The 13,884-nt window shown below is 38.6% G+C and overlaps 1 protein-coding gene across 1 annotated transcript in view; it reads right to left on the bottom strand.

Annotated features, from left to right (window-relative positions):
• Positions 1 to 13,365, bottom strand: part of LOC129104447 (alsin-like) — a 28,491-nt gene extending 15,126 nt beyond the window's left edge. The window contains 18 exon segments of the mRNA XM_054615133.1: positions 20 to 85; positions 873 to 1,068; positions 1,360 to 1,531; positions 1,734 to 1,949; positions 2,373 to 2,450; positions 2,713 to 2,809; positions 2,990 to 3,158; positions 4,856 to 5,025; positions 5,234 to 5,321; positions 5,612 to 5,826; positions 5,936 to 6,060; positions 6,244 to 6,438; positions 6,535 to 6,567; positions 6,810 to 7,000; positions 7,239 to 7,454; positions 7,737 to 7,897; positions 8,925 to 9,110; positions 13,202 to 13,365. Coding sequence (XP_054471108.1) covers positions 20 to 85; positions 873 to 1,068; positions 1,360 to 1,531; positions 1,734 to 1,949; positions 2,373 to 2,450; positions 2,713 to 2,809; positions 2,990 to 3,158; positions 4,856 to 5,025; positions 5,234 to 5,321; positions 5,612 to 5,826; positions 5,936 to 6,060; positions 6,244 to 6,438; positions 6,535 to 6,567; positions 6,810 to 7,000; positions 7,239 to 7,454; positions 7,737 to 7,897; positions 8,925 to 8,944 — 2,408 coding nt within the window. The 5' untranslated portion in view covers positions 8,945 to 9,110; positions 13,202 to 13,365.
• Between the last annotated feature and the right edge of the window lie 519 nt (positions 13,366 to 13,884).

Consider the following 13,884-nt stretch of genomic DNA (forward strand, 5'->3'; position numbering starts at 1 on the left):
TAAGAATATAGGAGCTTACAGGGAGAGTTTATGGAGTGATTTGAATCCACCCATCACCTGGAAGTTACCTACTGAAGAACAATACCTGCAGAGAGACAGACACACAGAGAGAGAGAGATGTTAATCTGGGTTTATATTTAACTTCACATACTGGATACAATATAAAAAACGTTAAATGCACTAGAAAGGCCTTGGTGAAATGAACTTGTACCCTCTATTTCATATCAGCGGCACTCATTTACTGTTCTAATGTCAACGGAAACTCTGGAAGCTTTAATTCTATTTGCTCTGGAAAAACAGTGCCAGCTTCCTGGTTTATGTCATAAACAAATTCTTTCTAACAAGCCCAAAGACCAGAATGCTGAAACTGAAAAATAAGTTTACAGTTTCGGCTGAAGTCCGAACAAGAACAATCAATTCAAAAAGCTTAGTATTCAAACAGACGTATAAAGTTATTTACAGTACAGATACAGTATGTGGAGTCTGTTGTTACAGAAGTGGACTTTTAAATTGAGACAAATAATATGAGCTGGTATTCACAGCCAGGGTGGGTAATGTATTTTAAAAACCTTTTTTGTTATACTTTTTGAAATTCTCATTACATCCCGAAAAATATTCAGTATCGTGGCTGTCACATGACTGTTATAAGCCTGTCTAATTATTTCATTTAGCTTGAATGAAATAATTGTCTCTGCGAGAAATAAAGTAGTGAAAAACAGTAATGAGAAGTAAATAAGAGGAACATACGAGCACAAGAAAATAGTGAGACTGGGAGTAAAGTTCCCCCATGAAAGAATTGAAAAATGAAAACTGTATAGTTGTAATAATAAAAACATTAAGATGTCTGTATCATTAAAACAGTATGAGCTTACTCTTTATAAATGTCCAGAAAGTACTCATTGTGCGTCAGCAGCGGAAGGGATGTCACATCAGAGCCCTGCACGTCATGAAGGAAGTAGCTGAGTGACGTGGAGTGTCGACCGATCAGGAGGCTCAGACGGACAAAACTCTCACAGAGGGAGAAGAAGAGATGAGTGCATGGCTCCCCTAATGACGGACACACGCTCTCTGTGGAGGAGCGCACACAGACACACACATATCAAGTTTATGCATTCACTTATTAGATGCTCGAATCATGCACTCATTATTTCAGAGATTCATTGTTGTATTTTTACGGACCGTTCTTTTAATTTGCCACAATTTCATATGTATTTTTTCATTTATATTTAAGAGGAACATTCAATTCCCATATTTTAAACCAGCAACAGTATGGGGGTCAGAGGTGAAAAGGCAGAGTAGATACACCACAGCATCTGGTGCTGATCAGCAAAGAAGGAACCAGTAGAGAGTCCTCCTCACCTCTGTTACGTAGCGGTTTGAGGAGGAGCTTCCTGACGCTGCTCAGCCAGCAGTAGAACTGTCTCTCTCTGGAGGCCAGCTCATGGATAGCGGAGATAAAACCCATGACGTTCTGGTCCGCCAACAACGCACAGCTCTGACCACCGCTGCTAACACTGCTAATGTAACCCATCTACACACGACGAAGAAATAAACGTTAAACATGCATTAACAACATGATAACGTTGTCAAGTTTTCATAAAACTTCAAAGGAGAAATGTTTGTACTTTAAACAAACTTAAATATGATTAATGACTAAAAACAAAAACACTTTAGTGTTGCTATTGGAACATTTCTCCAGTCACACCTTGCAGTTGTGTTTTGGACATACAAACCTCCATGCAGAAGGGCAGCAGGTTGGGTCTGACAGTATAACTCTCTGCTCTCTTGGGTGACCTTTGACTCCGGTTTGACCTCTCCGTCTGCACTGATGTTGGCTCTTGCTGCTGGCCGCAGTACAACAGGACCGGTTGGACACAGTCTCCATCAGCCAGGAATAGGGAGTGGCTCTGACCCGCTGACACGTCCCAAACCCGAAGACCTTCAGACAGCTACAGTGAGCAGCAAAGGACAAAATATAAAACGCTATGTACTTGTTTGTTGTAGATCTTTTAGTGTGACCACAACATGATTACTTCACTGTAAGCTATCTCTCGTATCTTATCTTGCTCTGTTATTTCAGTATATTTTCTTTCATATTCATATGTCATTAGTTTTACAGTATAATCTTCACCCACCTAATAATACGTTACTTTCTCATTATCAGTCATATATTTCTGTGTATGATGCCAGGACATGGCATAAGTTCACAAATTTATTGACTAACTAATTAATTTTGTGAAAGACTGGATTGTTGTAAGTGCATAAGAGAAGAAGAAATAACCATTTCAAGAAATTTAAATTATTTGACTAAACGTGACATACTGTAAATCAGAGTGAATGACTGAAAGAACAGACATGACAGATTGCCGTACCTTTGTCTGTTGAGGTACAGTGACCGGACTGTTGACATGGCCGAGCTGTCCACACATGTTGCTGCCCCATGAGTACACCTGAAAAACAAGAGATAAGTTAACTGGTGTAAACGTGTGTGTGCACTTGTACTTCTATGTTTGTGAAAACCAATTGGACTTTTAATAATTTTCAAATTATGACATTTTGTTCAGTTGACATGACACTTTATTTACAGCTTAAAGTTAGACTCAGGCTAGGGTAAGGTGATTAGTTGTGATGGATAAGAAAAGTGTCAGGGGCGAGGGGGCATCGAGTCGTTCAATAACATGTGTGTCTGTTTGTGCACTGTGTGTCTGTTACCTGGCATTGAGCGGTGAGCGCCAGTGAATGGTGTGACCCTGCGGCGACTTTGATCACCTCCTCACCTGTCAAACACTTGATGCACAGAGGCTGGAGCCTGAACACACACAAAAACACACACTGACAAAGCTTGTCTATGTTGGAGGAGTTTCAGCCACGTTTCACTCCTACTACATACAAACAAATGCGACCCTAAATGTAGTGTTAACATGGCTATAAGTGCATAACTATAAGTGGTGTTCTACTATAAGCGTATGTGTTTGCTGTGTATCCACACCTGGCGAGCTGATCTCCATGTCCCAGTTGCCCCTCAGACCCGCGGCCCCAGCTCCACACTTCTGTCTCCAGAGACGGCAGCCCTTCTCCAGCCTCCTCCGGTGCTGCAGTCTGGGTCCGACCAGAGGAGAACGGCTTGCAGACACAAGCCCGCCGTCGCCGTGGAGACCCTTAAAGAAAAACAGCCCTGGTAACAGTGTAGATTCTACCAACAGAACCATCACCTACTAGTTACATTTGAGCGTCTCTCAAGACTGAAAATTAAAAACAGCAAGTTCAAACAGAGGAAGCAGATGATACGTCTCCTTCTGCAACATAACAGGGGGACACAAACTGTCACATATAAGAAGTATAACAAAAGTCTGGAGCTGGCCTGTGTTGCCTTTTCTCATCAGGAAAACTGCACCAGAGTTCACATATAATTTTCTCACCAGCCTCAATAAACTGTATTACATGGGCAAACAGAAATAAACCGCACCAACAGGTTTGGTAAGAACCAGCCCTAATGACTTATTGAGCTCCTCTGGAACAAACCTGTATGACCTTGTATCCTAAAAATATCCAGCAGTGAGCTGTGCCAAGGTTGGGTAATGAAGCTTTATTTTCAGCCACACAGGTAAGCAAAGGTTTAAAAACTATTTACCACTTAGGTCTGCCCCCCCCTCTTAGTTGAATAGACGAATAATCGATTGTTTTGGTCTTTGTCGACTAACATTTCTTCAGTATATTAGTTGTTTTTTGTGTTTTTTTCATGCTGAATGAATTATTTCCAGGATATTTATGAACACATCTCTGGGAAAGACAATATTCAAGCTGGTGCTTTTGTGTTATTCTTTGCAGGGAAACAGTTTTATAGATCTGTCGATTAAATCAACTAATTGATTCAATTGAAAGAGTGTTAATTGACCATGCATTTCTTTGGTGTACCACAGGCCTATTACAGCTATTCAATATCAAATAAATATCAAAAAGATTTTGGTGACTAGTAAAACAGAAAGATGTTCTTTATGCTCGATGGTCTTCAGATCTGTGGTGACTGAAAACACTTTCATTCTGACACTCCTGAAACTCTGGGAAAACCAGAAAACAAGAAGTTCGTCTGCTGCGTCTGCTAATCACAATTCCCCTAAAAGGTCCAACGGTGTGTCGGCCTGTCTTTTGTGGCGCCATTTATACCTTTCAACATCACAAAACCCATCTCATATGGCTTTGTCAATAAGTTATATTTAACCAAAGGACTTTCTGATTTTCAATGGGAAGTCATTCATTCATATAGTTGATCTGAGCTGATAACGTCAGATCCAGGAGAACCATTTATTGTTCAGTGTGTCAAGGTGAAAGGCAAACACAGGCAGAAGTATTGTGTGTTTCTATTGGAGATACCGTCTATAGTCTTCTTACTTGTCAGCCATGCTGAACCTTCATAGAGGAACAGATTTCAGTGATTCTGCAGATATTCTTAACTCCATTGGTACCAGATAATTTATTAGAAGTGCATTTCCATTTTCTGTGATAGCACATTTGAGAAGATTGAAACTAATCTCATATCTTTATAATTAACATGAAGCTGGACCAAACAGACAGTTAGCTTAGCTTAGCACAAAGACTGAAAACAGGGGAAAACAGCTAGCCTGGCTCTGTCACACGTCAATAAAATACTCCTACAAGCAACTCTAAGGGCTAAATGTTGGGTTAATTAGCACGTCTAAATATTAATTGGTGAACAGCATCTGCCATTCTTTGTGCTAAGCTAATAACTTCCTTGTTCTATAACTACAGCTCAGGTTACCTACTTATCTAACTCTTAGCAAGAAAGTAAATATTGCCCAAACGTGTGGTCAAGTTGTTCAAACCCTACTATTCATACCACGTGTCGGTGTTCCTGGCAGAGAGCGTCTCCTATTTGCTGCTGCTTCGCCCTTCTGATTTATATTTGTGAGACTGGTGCTCTTTGGTCCCTTCAGCGTCGGCTTCTCCGCCTCCAGACAAAGCCGAACTTCTTCCAAACACACAGGAGAGGAGGAATACGCCATTTTACTGTTACAGTAGGAAAGAAGGTCAAAGATCAGGCAGCGAATACATTGTATATGATTGTATATGTATTTTTTAAGTGGTTATTTTTACAGAGTCAAAAAGGAATCACTTAAATAAAATGAAGAGCCACACAAATATGCTATTTTCATGTCAAATTTAAAACATTAGATTATTTAAAAACTGATAAATTCTTGTGCTCCATTGGTCTTACTTGTTGGATTGACTCCTAATTGGTGAATCTTCTTTGTAACTGGAAGTCAACAGATCCGTGGAAGGAGTTGAGGAAACACAGCTGTCATCTGGAGAGGACAGTGGCAGAAGAGAATGAATGAAAACATTTTAGGAGAAAGAAAATAGATTAAATACTAAAGAACAAAGTAACAAACAATGAAGTGAATAAAGGAACGAATGGAACAAGCAAAGCAATGAACAACTCAATTAACAAGGTGCAAACAGCTATGAATAAATAAAGAAACTAGTGAAAGAAGCAAACGACCACAGGGATAAAGATGTAAAGGAGCTACTACACAAAAGAACAAATAACTAAACTTCAAAACAAAAAAAGAAGGAACAGAACTGATTTACCAACCTGAAGTGTAACTGCTCAGTGAGTCAGTATCTCCAGGCCCGGTGGTGTGGCGCATCTCCAATGAGTGACTTGAGAGTTTTTGGAGCAGGTTCTGGAGCTCTACTTCGTCAGGGAATGCAGGGCTCTTATTGGCTCTCCAGCCTGACACTGGTTGAGACTTGCGGCTGTTGTCAGTTTCATTGAGGGGGTGAGTGTGCCCAACTGGAAGATTTGTCCTTAAGTTTTGCAAGGGAGGGAAGGGAAAGAGAGAGAAAGCAGAATAAAATGAGATAGATGAATGTTAAATGCAACAAATGGAGCGATAATAAATTAATAAAACCATACTGTTTAGAGTTAGAGTTGCCATCTTCAGAAAATGGACATAAACCGGCTGCAGAGCCAGGGCTGCTACCAGCTGACCTTTCCCCAGGTTTGACCCTTTGTCTTGGGTCTCTTCTACTGGGAGAGGTCTGGGAACAAAAACCAAAGACGGGCATCAACCAATGCTGAAAAAGCTGAACCTCTTCAATAAGTATCAATAATTATGAAGTTTTAGCTACTTATATCTAAAACATTTTAACAGCGTCTAGATTCTGTAATTTGTATATTTCTGGATATCTTTCTGTAATTTCTCCTTGTTGAAGTATAGTTACCTCGTCTGTCATGACTTCAGTCAGCTCCACCCCCAGCGGACAGTAGTGACCAGTTTCAGCTGCAAACAGCTCCTCCCTTTCTGTCACTGAATAGTGAGGTGACCGACCCCGCTGCCTCCTCTCAGAAGGATTCTGGGTATTCTGTTGAGGTAAACTCCGAACCAGGGCCAGGCTGTGGTAGGCACCACAAGCCACCTGTGGATAAAATAGAGATGATATTTTTGGACACAGTGCATAGTATTTCTTGGGTAATTTAAATTTGGCAATGAAGATAAGAGGAAGAGAAACTACCTGAATTACATGTCTGCCTGCCAAGTGCTCCACCTGTCCCAGAGACAATAGAATTTTTTTTATTAAAATCTACATTTTTGTCAAGTGCTCACATGCACAAAGACAAAAACCCCATTGATAATTTATCAATCAGTGCACGCATTTAGTCTCATGTTTCTCAACAGATAAAAGATTCCATATTCAACAAAAGTATAAATATCCACAACCGGGTTGAGTCAACGGTTTTCATTTTGGCTTGTTGACATATGAAATTAATTGAGCTTTATACAAATTACCTTTTGTGGTCTCCACACAGGAAAGGTGTTGGTGACCAGGCCAAGTTGGCAGCCGCTTCCCCAGGCCCACAGCTCGTTCTGGGCCGATAGAGCCAGGCTGTGCTCCCGTCCGAGAGCCAGATCCACAACCCGAACCACTGCTGGAGGAACGACCTCACTGTCCACCACAGTGACCTGGCAAGGCTCTGAAACTGGAGGTTTCATATAGCTTATGCCTCCCCAACATTTACTAATTTATTATTACACTTACCAAAAGGATTATTTTATCTTAATTGACTTTAAAAAAGCCATATAGAAGGGGCGATGGACAGAAGAAAAAAAGTAAGGAGGGCAAGCAGTGTGTAGGATGGACAAACAACCAGGGGGCTGTGGGAAGAAAAGACGAGAGGAAGGAAGGAAGGAGGTAAGGTGTTTACTAACCTGTGATGCTTGTGTCTGTGCCCCTCTCAGTCAGCCCACACTGTCCTGCAGTGTTCTCCCCCCACATGTAGACATTGCCCTGCTCGCTTAGCGCTCCGCAGTGGAAACCACCCGCAGCCACACGGACCACCGTCCTCCCCAGCAGAGAGACCTCCAGCAACGGAGCTGACACCGGGATGCTAAAATCCCTCCATGACAGCACTCCAAAGGAATAGACCTGTCCACCTGGACGACAGCAACAACGGCGTGATATTAGTAATCTTGACCTTAAGATGCCTCTGTAATGATGTAACGAACCACGGCCGAGTTCACAGCAGCAGCTATGTTACAACGACAGCTACAGATACACACAGAAGAAAAGTCTTGCATACTGGTGAGACAATATGGACAAATAATCCTGATCATCATTACAACGTCATGTTATATGCACAAAACTGAGAATTTTAAATCACAATAGTATTATGTGTGTTAGTTGCATTGAACCATCACACACAAACACACACTCACCCTGTATCAGCAGGAGTCCATGTTGGTCTCCCAGGCTTGCCTGAAGGACAGGCCTGGACAGCAGCACTCTCTCTGGACTGACTTGTGAACTAGGGCCCGCTGACTGCCAGATGTGGAGCAGTCCTCGCTCTGGAGGTGTGGGGGCCTGCTCATCTGCAGGGCTGCAATGATACGTGCAAGGGAATGACTTACTTTAGCCTGAAATGGGCCTAAACTATTTAGATATAACCTGAACAGTAGGTGTCAGTCCATCCTACTTGCCCAGAGAGTTTTCCCAGGCCATTATCATAGTTGTTTACATTCCTCCAAAGGCATCATCATAAAACTTGTTGTACGCCAGACTACAGACTCTGCACCCAAGTGACCTCATAGCGATCTCTGGAGATTCTAACCATGTTACCTTAACAACAACAACCCTGGACTGCAAGACAAGTGGAAATAACACCCTCAGTGACTAAAGACCAGTGGCTTTGACTTCACATGGAGAGGTTGGTCCTGAAGCAACTCCGTTCATTACTCGAGCCATCTCTGCAGTTTTCCTACCAGACCCGCACTGGAGTGGAAGATGCCATCATCTTTCGACTGCACAGAGCTTATATCTGGTTCAAGCTGCACTTACAACAATAACAACCACATCATGTGCAATCGTACTTTTTTCAACATCCTTCAATACAACATTTTAATTTCATGTGCATATTATTTTCATTAATCTATGTGCAATATAACTTCAATATCATGTTCAATATTACTTTTTCTTTTAGTTTCTATAAGGCACTGGTGTGAGTATCACTTCTTTTACACTTTATATTTTAATCTTGTATTTAATCTTTGTTGTTGTATTTAACTTTTTCTATTTTAGTTAAATTGTTTACTTTATTTACCTTACTCTTATTGCTATTTTATTCTATTTTTCAATGGTGTCAGTATTCTTTACCTTACACCTAATACTTTTTATTCTATTATTCATATATGTTTATAATTATTTTCACTCACTTTTAACTGAACTAATGATATGAAAGTTGCTCTACATAGTAATTTAAGTCGAAATGTCAGATTAAGAGATCAGTGGCCTAAATCTTACATCTTGTCACACAAGATTTGGCATCTTGCTTTGTTATTCAACGTGTTTGCAGTGGAGGGTGCAGAACAGACGCAGTGCATATGTGTGTGTGTGTGAAGTGTGTTTACCTTTCCTCTCTGTTCTCCATCACTTCAGACTCTCTCTTCCACAGGATAGTGATGGCATCTTTATCAACATTTTGACAAAGCTCTTGTCTTCTGTTCCCTCCCAACAATAAATCAGTTTGCAGGAACAAAAGGAATCCTCTTTCCTGTTTTAACGCCTCTTTGGTTCATCTGGCTTCAAGTGCTTCTCTGCGTTAAAGAAAAAAGGTTTTAAAGTGTGGCATGCACAATAAAGAGAGGTCTCAAGATCAAAATATTATTTTTCATCATGTTAGCAATTATAACAACAATATCGAGGACTACAGCGGTGAATGTTTTCAAACTTTAGAATAACACTTTTTTTTATTAATTTCCATCTGTTCAGAGAGGTGCTACGAAAATCAACACTGAGCTCTAAAACTTAGTTATCCATCACATTTAATATTTAGTCATCTTATAGACACATGAATACATGTATATTACAAAACTTATCCTTGTTAATATGAGCACTTTCTAGCTTTTTCCGAGGTTTTTTAACTGCACCTTACAGTCTTAAACAGTTAGCTCAGAAACCTTGAATGTATCTTAACTTATCAAACCACTAAATTTCAGCTTCAACAAGTGAGAATTGTGAATAATTAATTTAAGTCATGAGGCAGCTAGTTTGTAATGGTTCCTCTAGCAGCAATAATGGTTTCTTCTGATCTGTGGCTTTACTGGATTCTGCTGACAAGTCACAACAGCTCATTGCTGAGTAAAACTATCTGAGAGGCGTGTAGCTGTTGCACCATGCTCTGTCTGTGCTCTACATTAAACTATATGAAAACAGCTGATCCAGACAGTGTTCACATGTTCCGGTCACTATGGAAACACACACCTCAGCAGTATGGAACACGCCATCTCTCTAATGTTCATTTAAAGCCATTTAACGCTACGTAGTAATAATAATAATAATAATAATAATAATAATAATAATAATAATAGCAAAACAGTATAATAGATGAAACATTAAAAACAATCGAGATCAAATTAATTAATAATAATAATAAATCAAATAATCAATAATTTATCAAATTAATTAATAATAATAAATCAAATAATCAATAATTAATCAAATAATTAATAATTAATCAATAATAATTAATCAATCAAACTAAGAAATAAAATGAAATAACAAGTGAGAATCAATTAAATGAATAAAATAAATAAAAGCAAATAAAATAAATAAACATAAAATATATTGAATCATAGCACAGAGACGGCACTGGTGAAAATTACCAATGACCTTCTAATAGCTTCAGACAAAGGACTTGTCTCTGTACTTGTATTGCTAGACCTTAGTGCTGCATTTGATACCATTGATCACCAAATCCTATTACAGAGATTGGAGCATCTAATAGGCATTAAAGGAACCGCACTTAGCTGGTTTAAGTCGTATTTATCAGACCGATCTCAGTTTGTATATGTAAACAATGAAAGCTCGATGAAAACCAGGGTTAGTCACGGAGTTCCACAGGGGTCTGTTCTTGGACCTATTTTATTTACCTTATATATGCTTCCCTTGGGGAATATTATCAGAAAACACTCAGTAAACTTTCATTGTTATGCAGATGATACCCAGTTGTATCTATCAATTAAGCCAGACGAAACTAACCAGTTCTCTAGACTTCAAGCATGTCTTACGGACATAAAAACCTGGATGACCTGTAACTTTTTAATGTTAAACTCTGAAAAAACAGAAGTTATCCTACTAGGTCCAGATCACCTTCGAATTCAATTATCTAACGATATAGTTTCTCTAGATGGCATTGCTCTAGCATCCAGCACTACCGTTAAGAACCTTGGAGTTATCTTTGACCAGGATCTGTCTTTTAACTCTTATATAAAACAGATCTCAAGGACAGCCTTTTTTCATTTACGTAACATTGCGAAAATCAGGCAAATCCTGTCTCAAAGTGATGCAGAAAAACTAGTTCATGCATTTGTTACCTCTAGACTAGATTACTGTAACTCCTTATTATCAGGCTGCTCTAATAGGTCTCTTAGATCTTTACAGTTGATCCAGAATGCTGCAGCACGTGTTCTAACAAAAACTAAGAAAAGAGATCATATTACTCCAGTATTAGCTTCTCTGCACTGGCTCCCTGTTAAATCAAGAATAGAATTTAAAATTCTTTTACTTACCTACAAAGCTCTAACTGGTCAGGCACCGTCTTATCTTAAGGAACTTATAGTTCCATATTACCCAACTAGAGAGCTGCGCTCAATCAATGCAGGGTTACTTGTGGTTCCTAGAGTATATAAAAGTAGGATGGGAGCCAGAGCCTTCAGTTATCAGGCTCCTCTTCTGTGGAACCAGGTTCCAGTTTCAGTCCGGGGGCAGACACACTCACCACTTTCAAGAGCAGGCTTAAGACCTTCCTTTTTGATAGCGCTTATAGTTAGGGCTGGTTCAGGTTCGCCTTGGTCCAGCCCCTAGATATGCTGCTATATGCCTAGACAGCCGGGGACTACCTAGGATACGCTGAGCTCCTCTCTCCTCTTCTCTCCCTCCTTCTTTATGCATTAATCTCCTATTTATGCACATTACTGATTTTGCTTCTTCCCGGAGTTCTTGTGCTTTCTCGCCTCGCAGGTTCCCAGGAATCGGAGTTATATTTGGACTGTCATCGTGCCACCTACTGAGGCCCTGCTGACACCCACTACTACTACCACTATCATTATTAGTCACATTACTATTATTATTGCCTGTACTATTACGCTTATTGACTTGCTTCTACCCTGGAGTCTTTGTGCTTTCTCGCTTCGCAGGCTTCTATAAATCGTGGCTGTACCTGGACCGTGGATGTGCATCCTGCTACGGCCCTGCTGACACCGACTGCTACCACCATTATTATTATTACTAGTCACATTACTATTACTATTACCTGTACCATTAAGCATTTTAGTTTTACTTCCACCCTGAAGCCCTTTTGCTTTCTCGTTCTGCAGGTTTCCATGAATCGTTGTGGTACCTGGACCGTAGTCGTGCCTCCTGCTGTGAGCGACTGACACCCACTGCTACTTCGATTATTATTATTAGTCACATTACTATCCCTATTTTCATGGCTATAATTCTACTGTAATAATTGCTGCTGTTATTATAAGTAGTCTTATTATATGAATCATTTATGTCATATACATTGAATGTGTTGTATCTAAGAACTGTTATGCTGCTCATTCTGTACACATGACATCTATTGCATTCTGTCCATCCTGGGAGAAGGATCCCTCCTCTGTCGTTCTCCCATAGGTTTCTTCCTTTTTCTCCCTGTTAAAGGGGTTTTTTAGGGGAGTTTTTCCTGTGCCGATGTGAGGGAAGGACAGAGGATGTCGCATGTGCACAGATTGTAAAGCCCTCTGAGGCAAATTTGTAATTTGTGATTCTGGGCTATACAAAATAAACTGAATTGAATTGAATAAAATAGTGTATGAAAATAAGATAAGGTAGTGAAACCAAATAAAACGAAACATTAAACGTTTTTCGGTCACTATGGAAACAAACACCTCAGCAACATGGAACACGTCATCGCTCTAATGTTAATTTAAAGCCATTTAACGTAATGGCTTTAATAATAATAATAATAATAATAATAATTATTATTATTATTATTAATAATAATATTATTATTATTATTATTATTTAAGGTGTTATTTATATAGCACCTTTAAAAACAGGGTTTACAAAGTGATTCGACAGACAAGGCAGCAAAGCAGTATAATAGACAAAAAACAAATTAATTAATAATAATAATAATAATAATTAATCAAATAATAATCAAATAATTAATAATTAATCAAATAATTAATTATGAATCAATAATCAATAATAATAATTAATCAATCAAACTAAGAAATAAAATGAAATAACAAGTGAGAATCAATAAAATAAATAAAAAATAAAAAATAAAATAAATAAAATAAAATAAATAAACATTAAATAGTGTATGAAAATAAGATAAGGTACATTAAGGTGTTTCGGTCACTATGGAAACAAACACCTTGGCAACATGGAACGTTGACCTGGAACGTTCATTTAAAGCCATGTGACCTGATCAGCTAATAAACACATGCATGTTTTCATACATGCACATACATAAGAGACACTTATCCTACCAGGTATGACATTATTTACATACAGCGGAATTCTTTCCCCTTAACTAAAACGTGAATGTCGCGTACTGTCAATATCAGCGAGGGTGAAGCTAGGTTAACGCACTGAAGTTGGTTAGCTCGATGCTAACGAAGCTAACTAAACTCACCCACTGCCCGTCCGACGCGGCGCCTCTGGATGACTGCGTGAGGCTGTCAGGACAGGAACACCGAGCTACGGATAGTATAAGTACACATGTTCAAACCAGTGCACCGCAGTGGAAGCAGAAGTTGTCTCTGACAGTTTCGGGTTGTTGATGGGAGAAAACCTCAGAGACGGAAGCCGGGCAGGGACAAACAGGACGGCGGCGCCACACCTGTTGCTGCTGAGGAATGTCAAATATGGAGGACGAAAGAAAGATTTAAAATGAATAAATGTATGAATTAATACAGGAATAAATAAATAAATGTTTAAATAAATACAGGAATAAATAAATGCTTAAATAAATACAGGAATAAATAAATAAATGCATAAATAATTGTATAAATTAATACAGGAATAAATAAATGCTTAAATAAATACTGAAATAAATAAATAAAAGTATAAATAAATAAATGCATAAATAATTGTATAAATTAATACAGGAATAAATAAATAAATGCTTAAATAAATACAGTAATAAATGCATGAATAATTGTATCCATAAATACAAGAATAAATAACAAAATGCTTAAATAAATACAGTAATAAATAAATGCTTAAATAAATACTGAAATAAATAAATAAATAATTGTATAAAAATAAATACAGGAATAAATAAATGCTTAAATAAATACTGAAATAAATAAATAA

This window comes from Anoplopoma fimbria, chromosome 16 (assembly GCF_027596085.1).
Source record: "Anoplopoma fimbria isolate UVic2021 breed Golden Eagle Sablefish chromosome 16, Afim_UVic_2022, whole genome shotgun sequence".
NCBI classification, from domain to species: Eukaryota; Metazoa; Chordata; class Actinopteri; order Perciformes; family Anoplopomatidae; genus Anoplopoma; species Anoplopoma fimbria.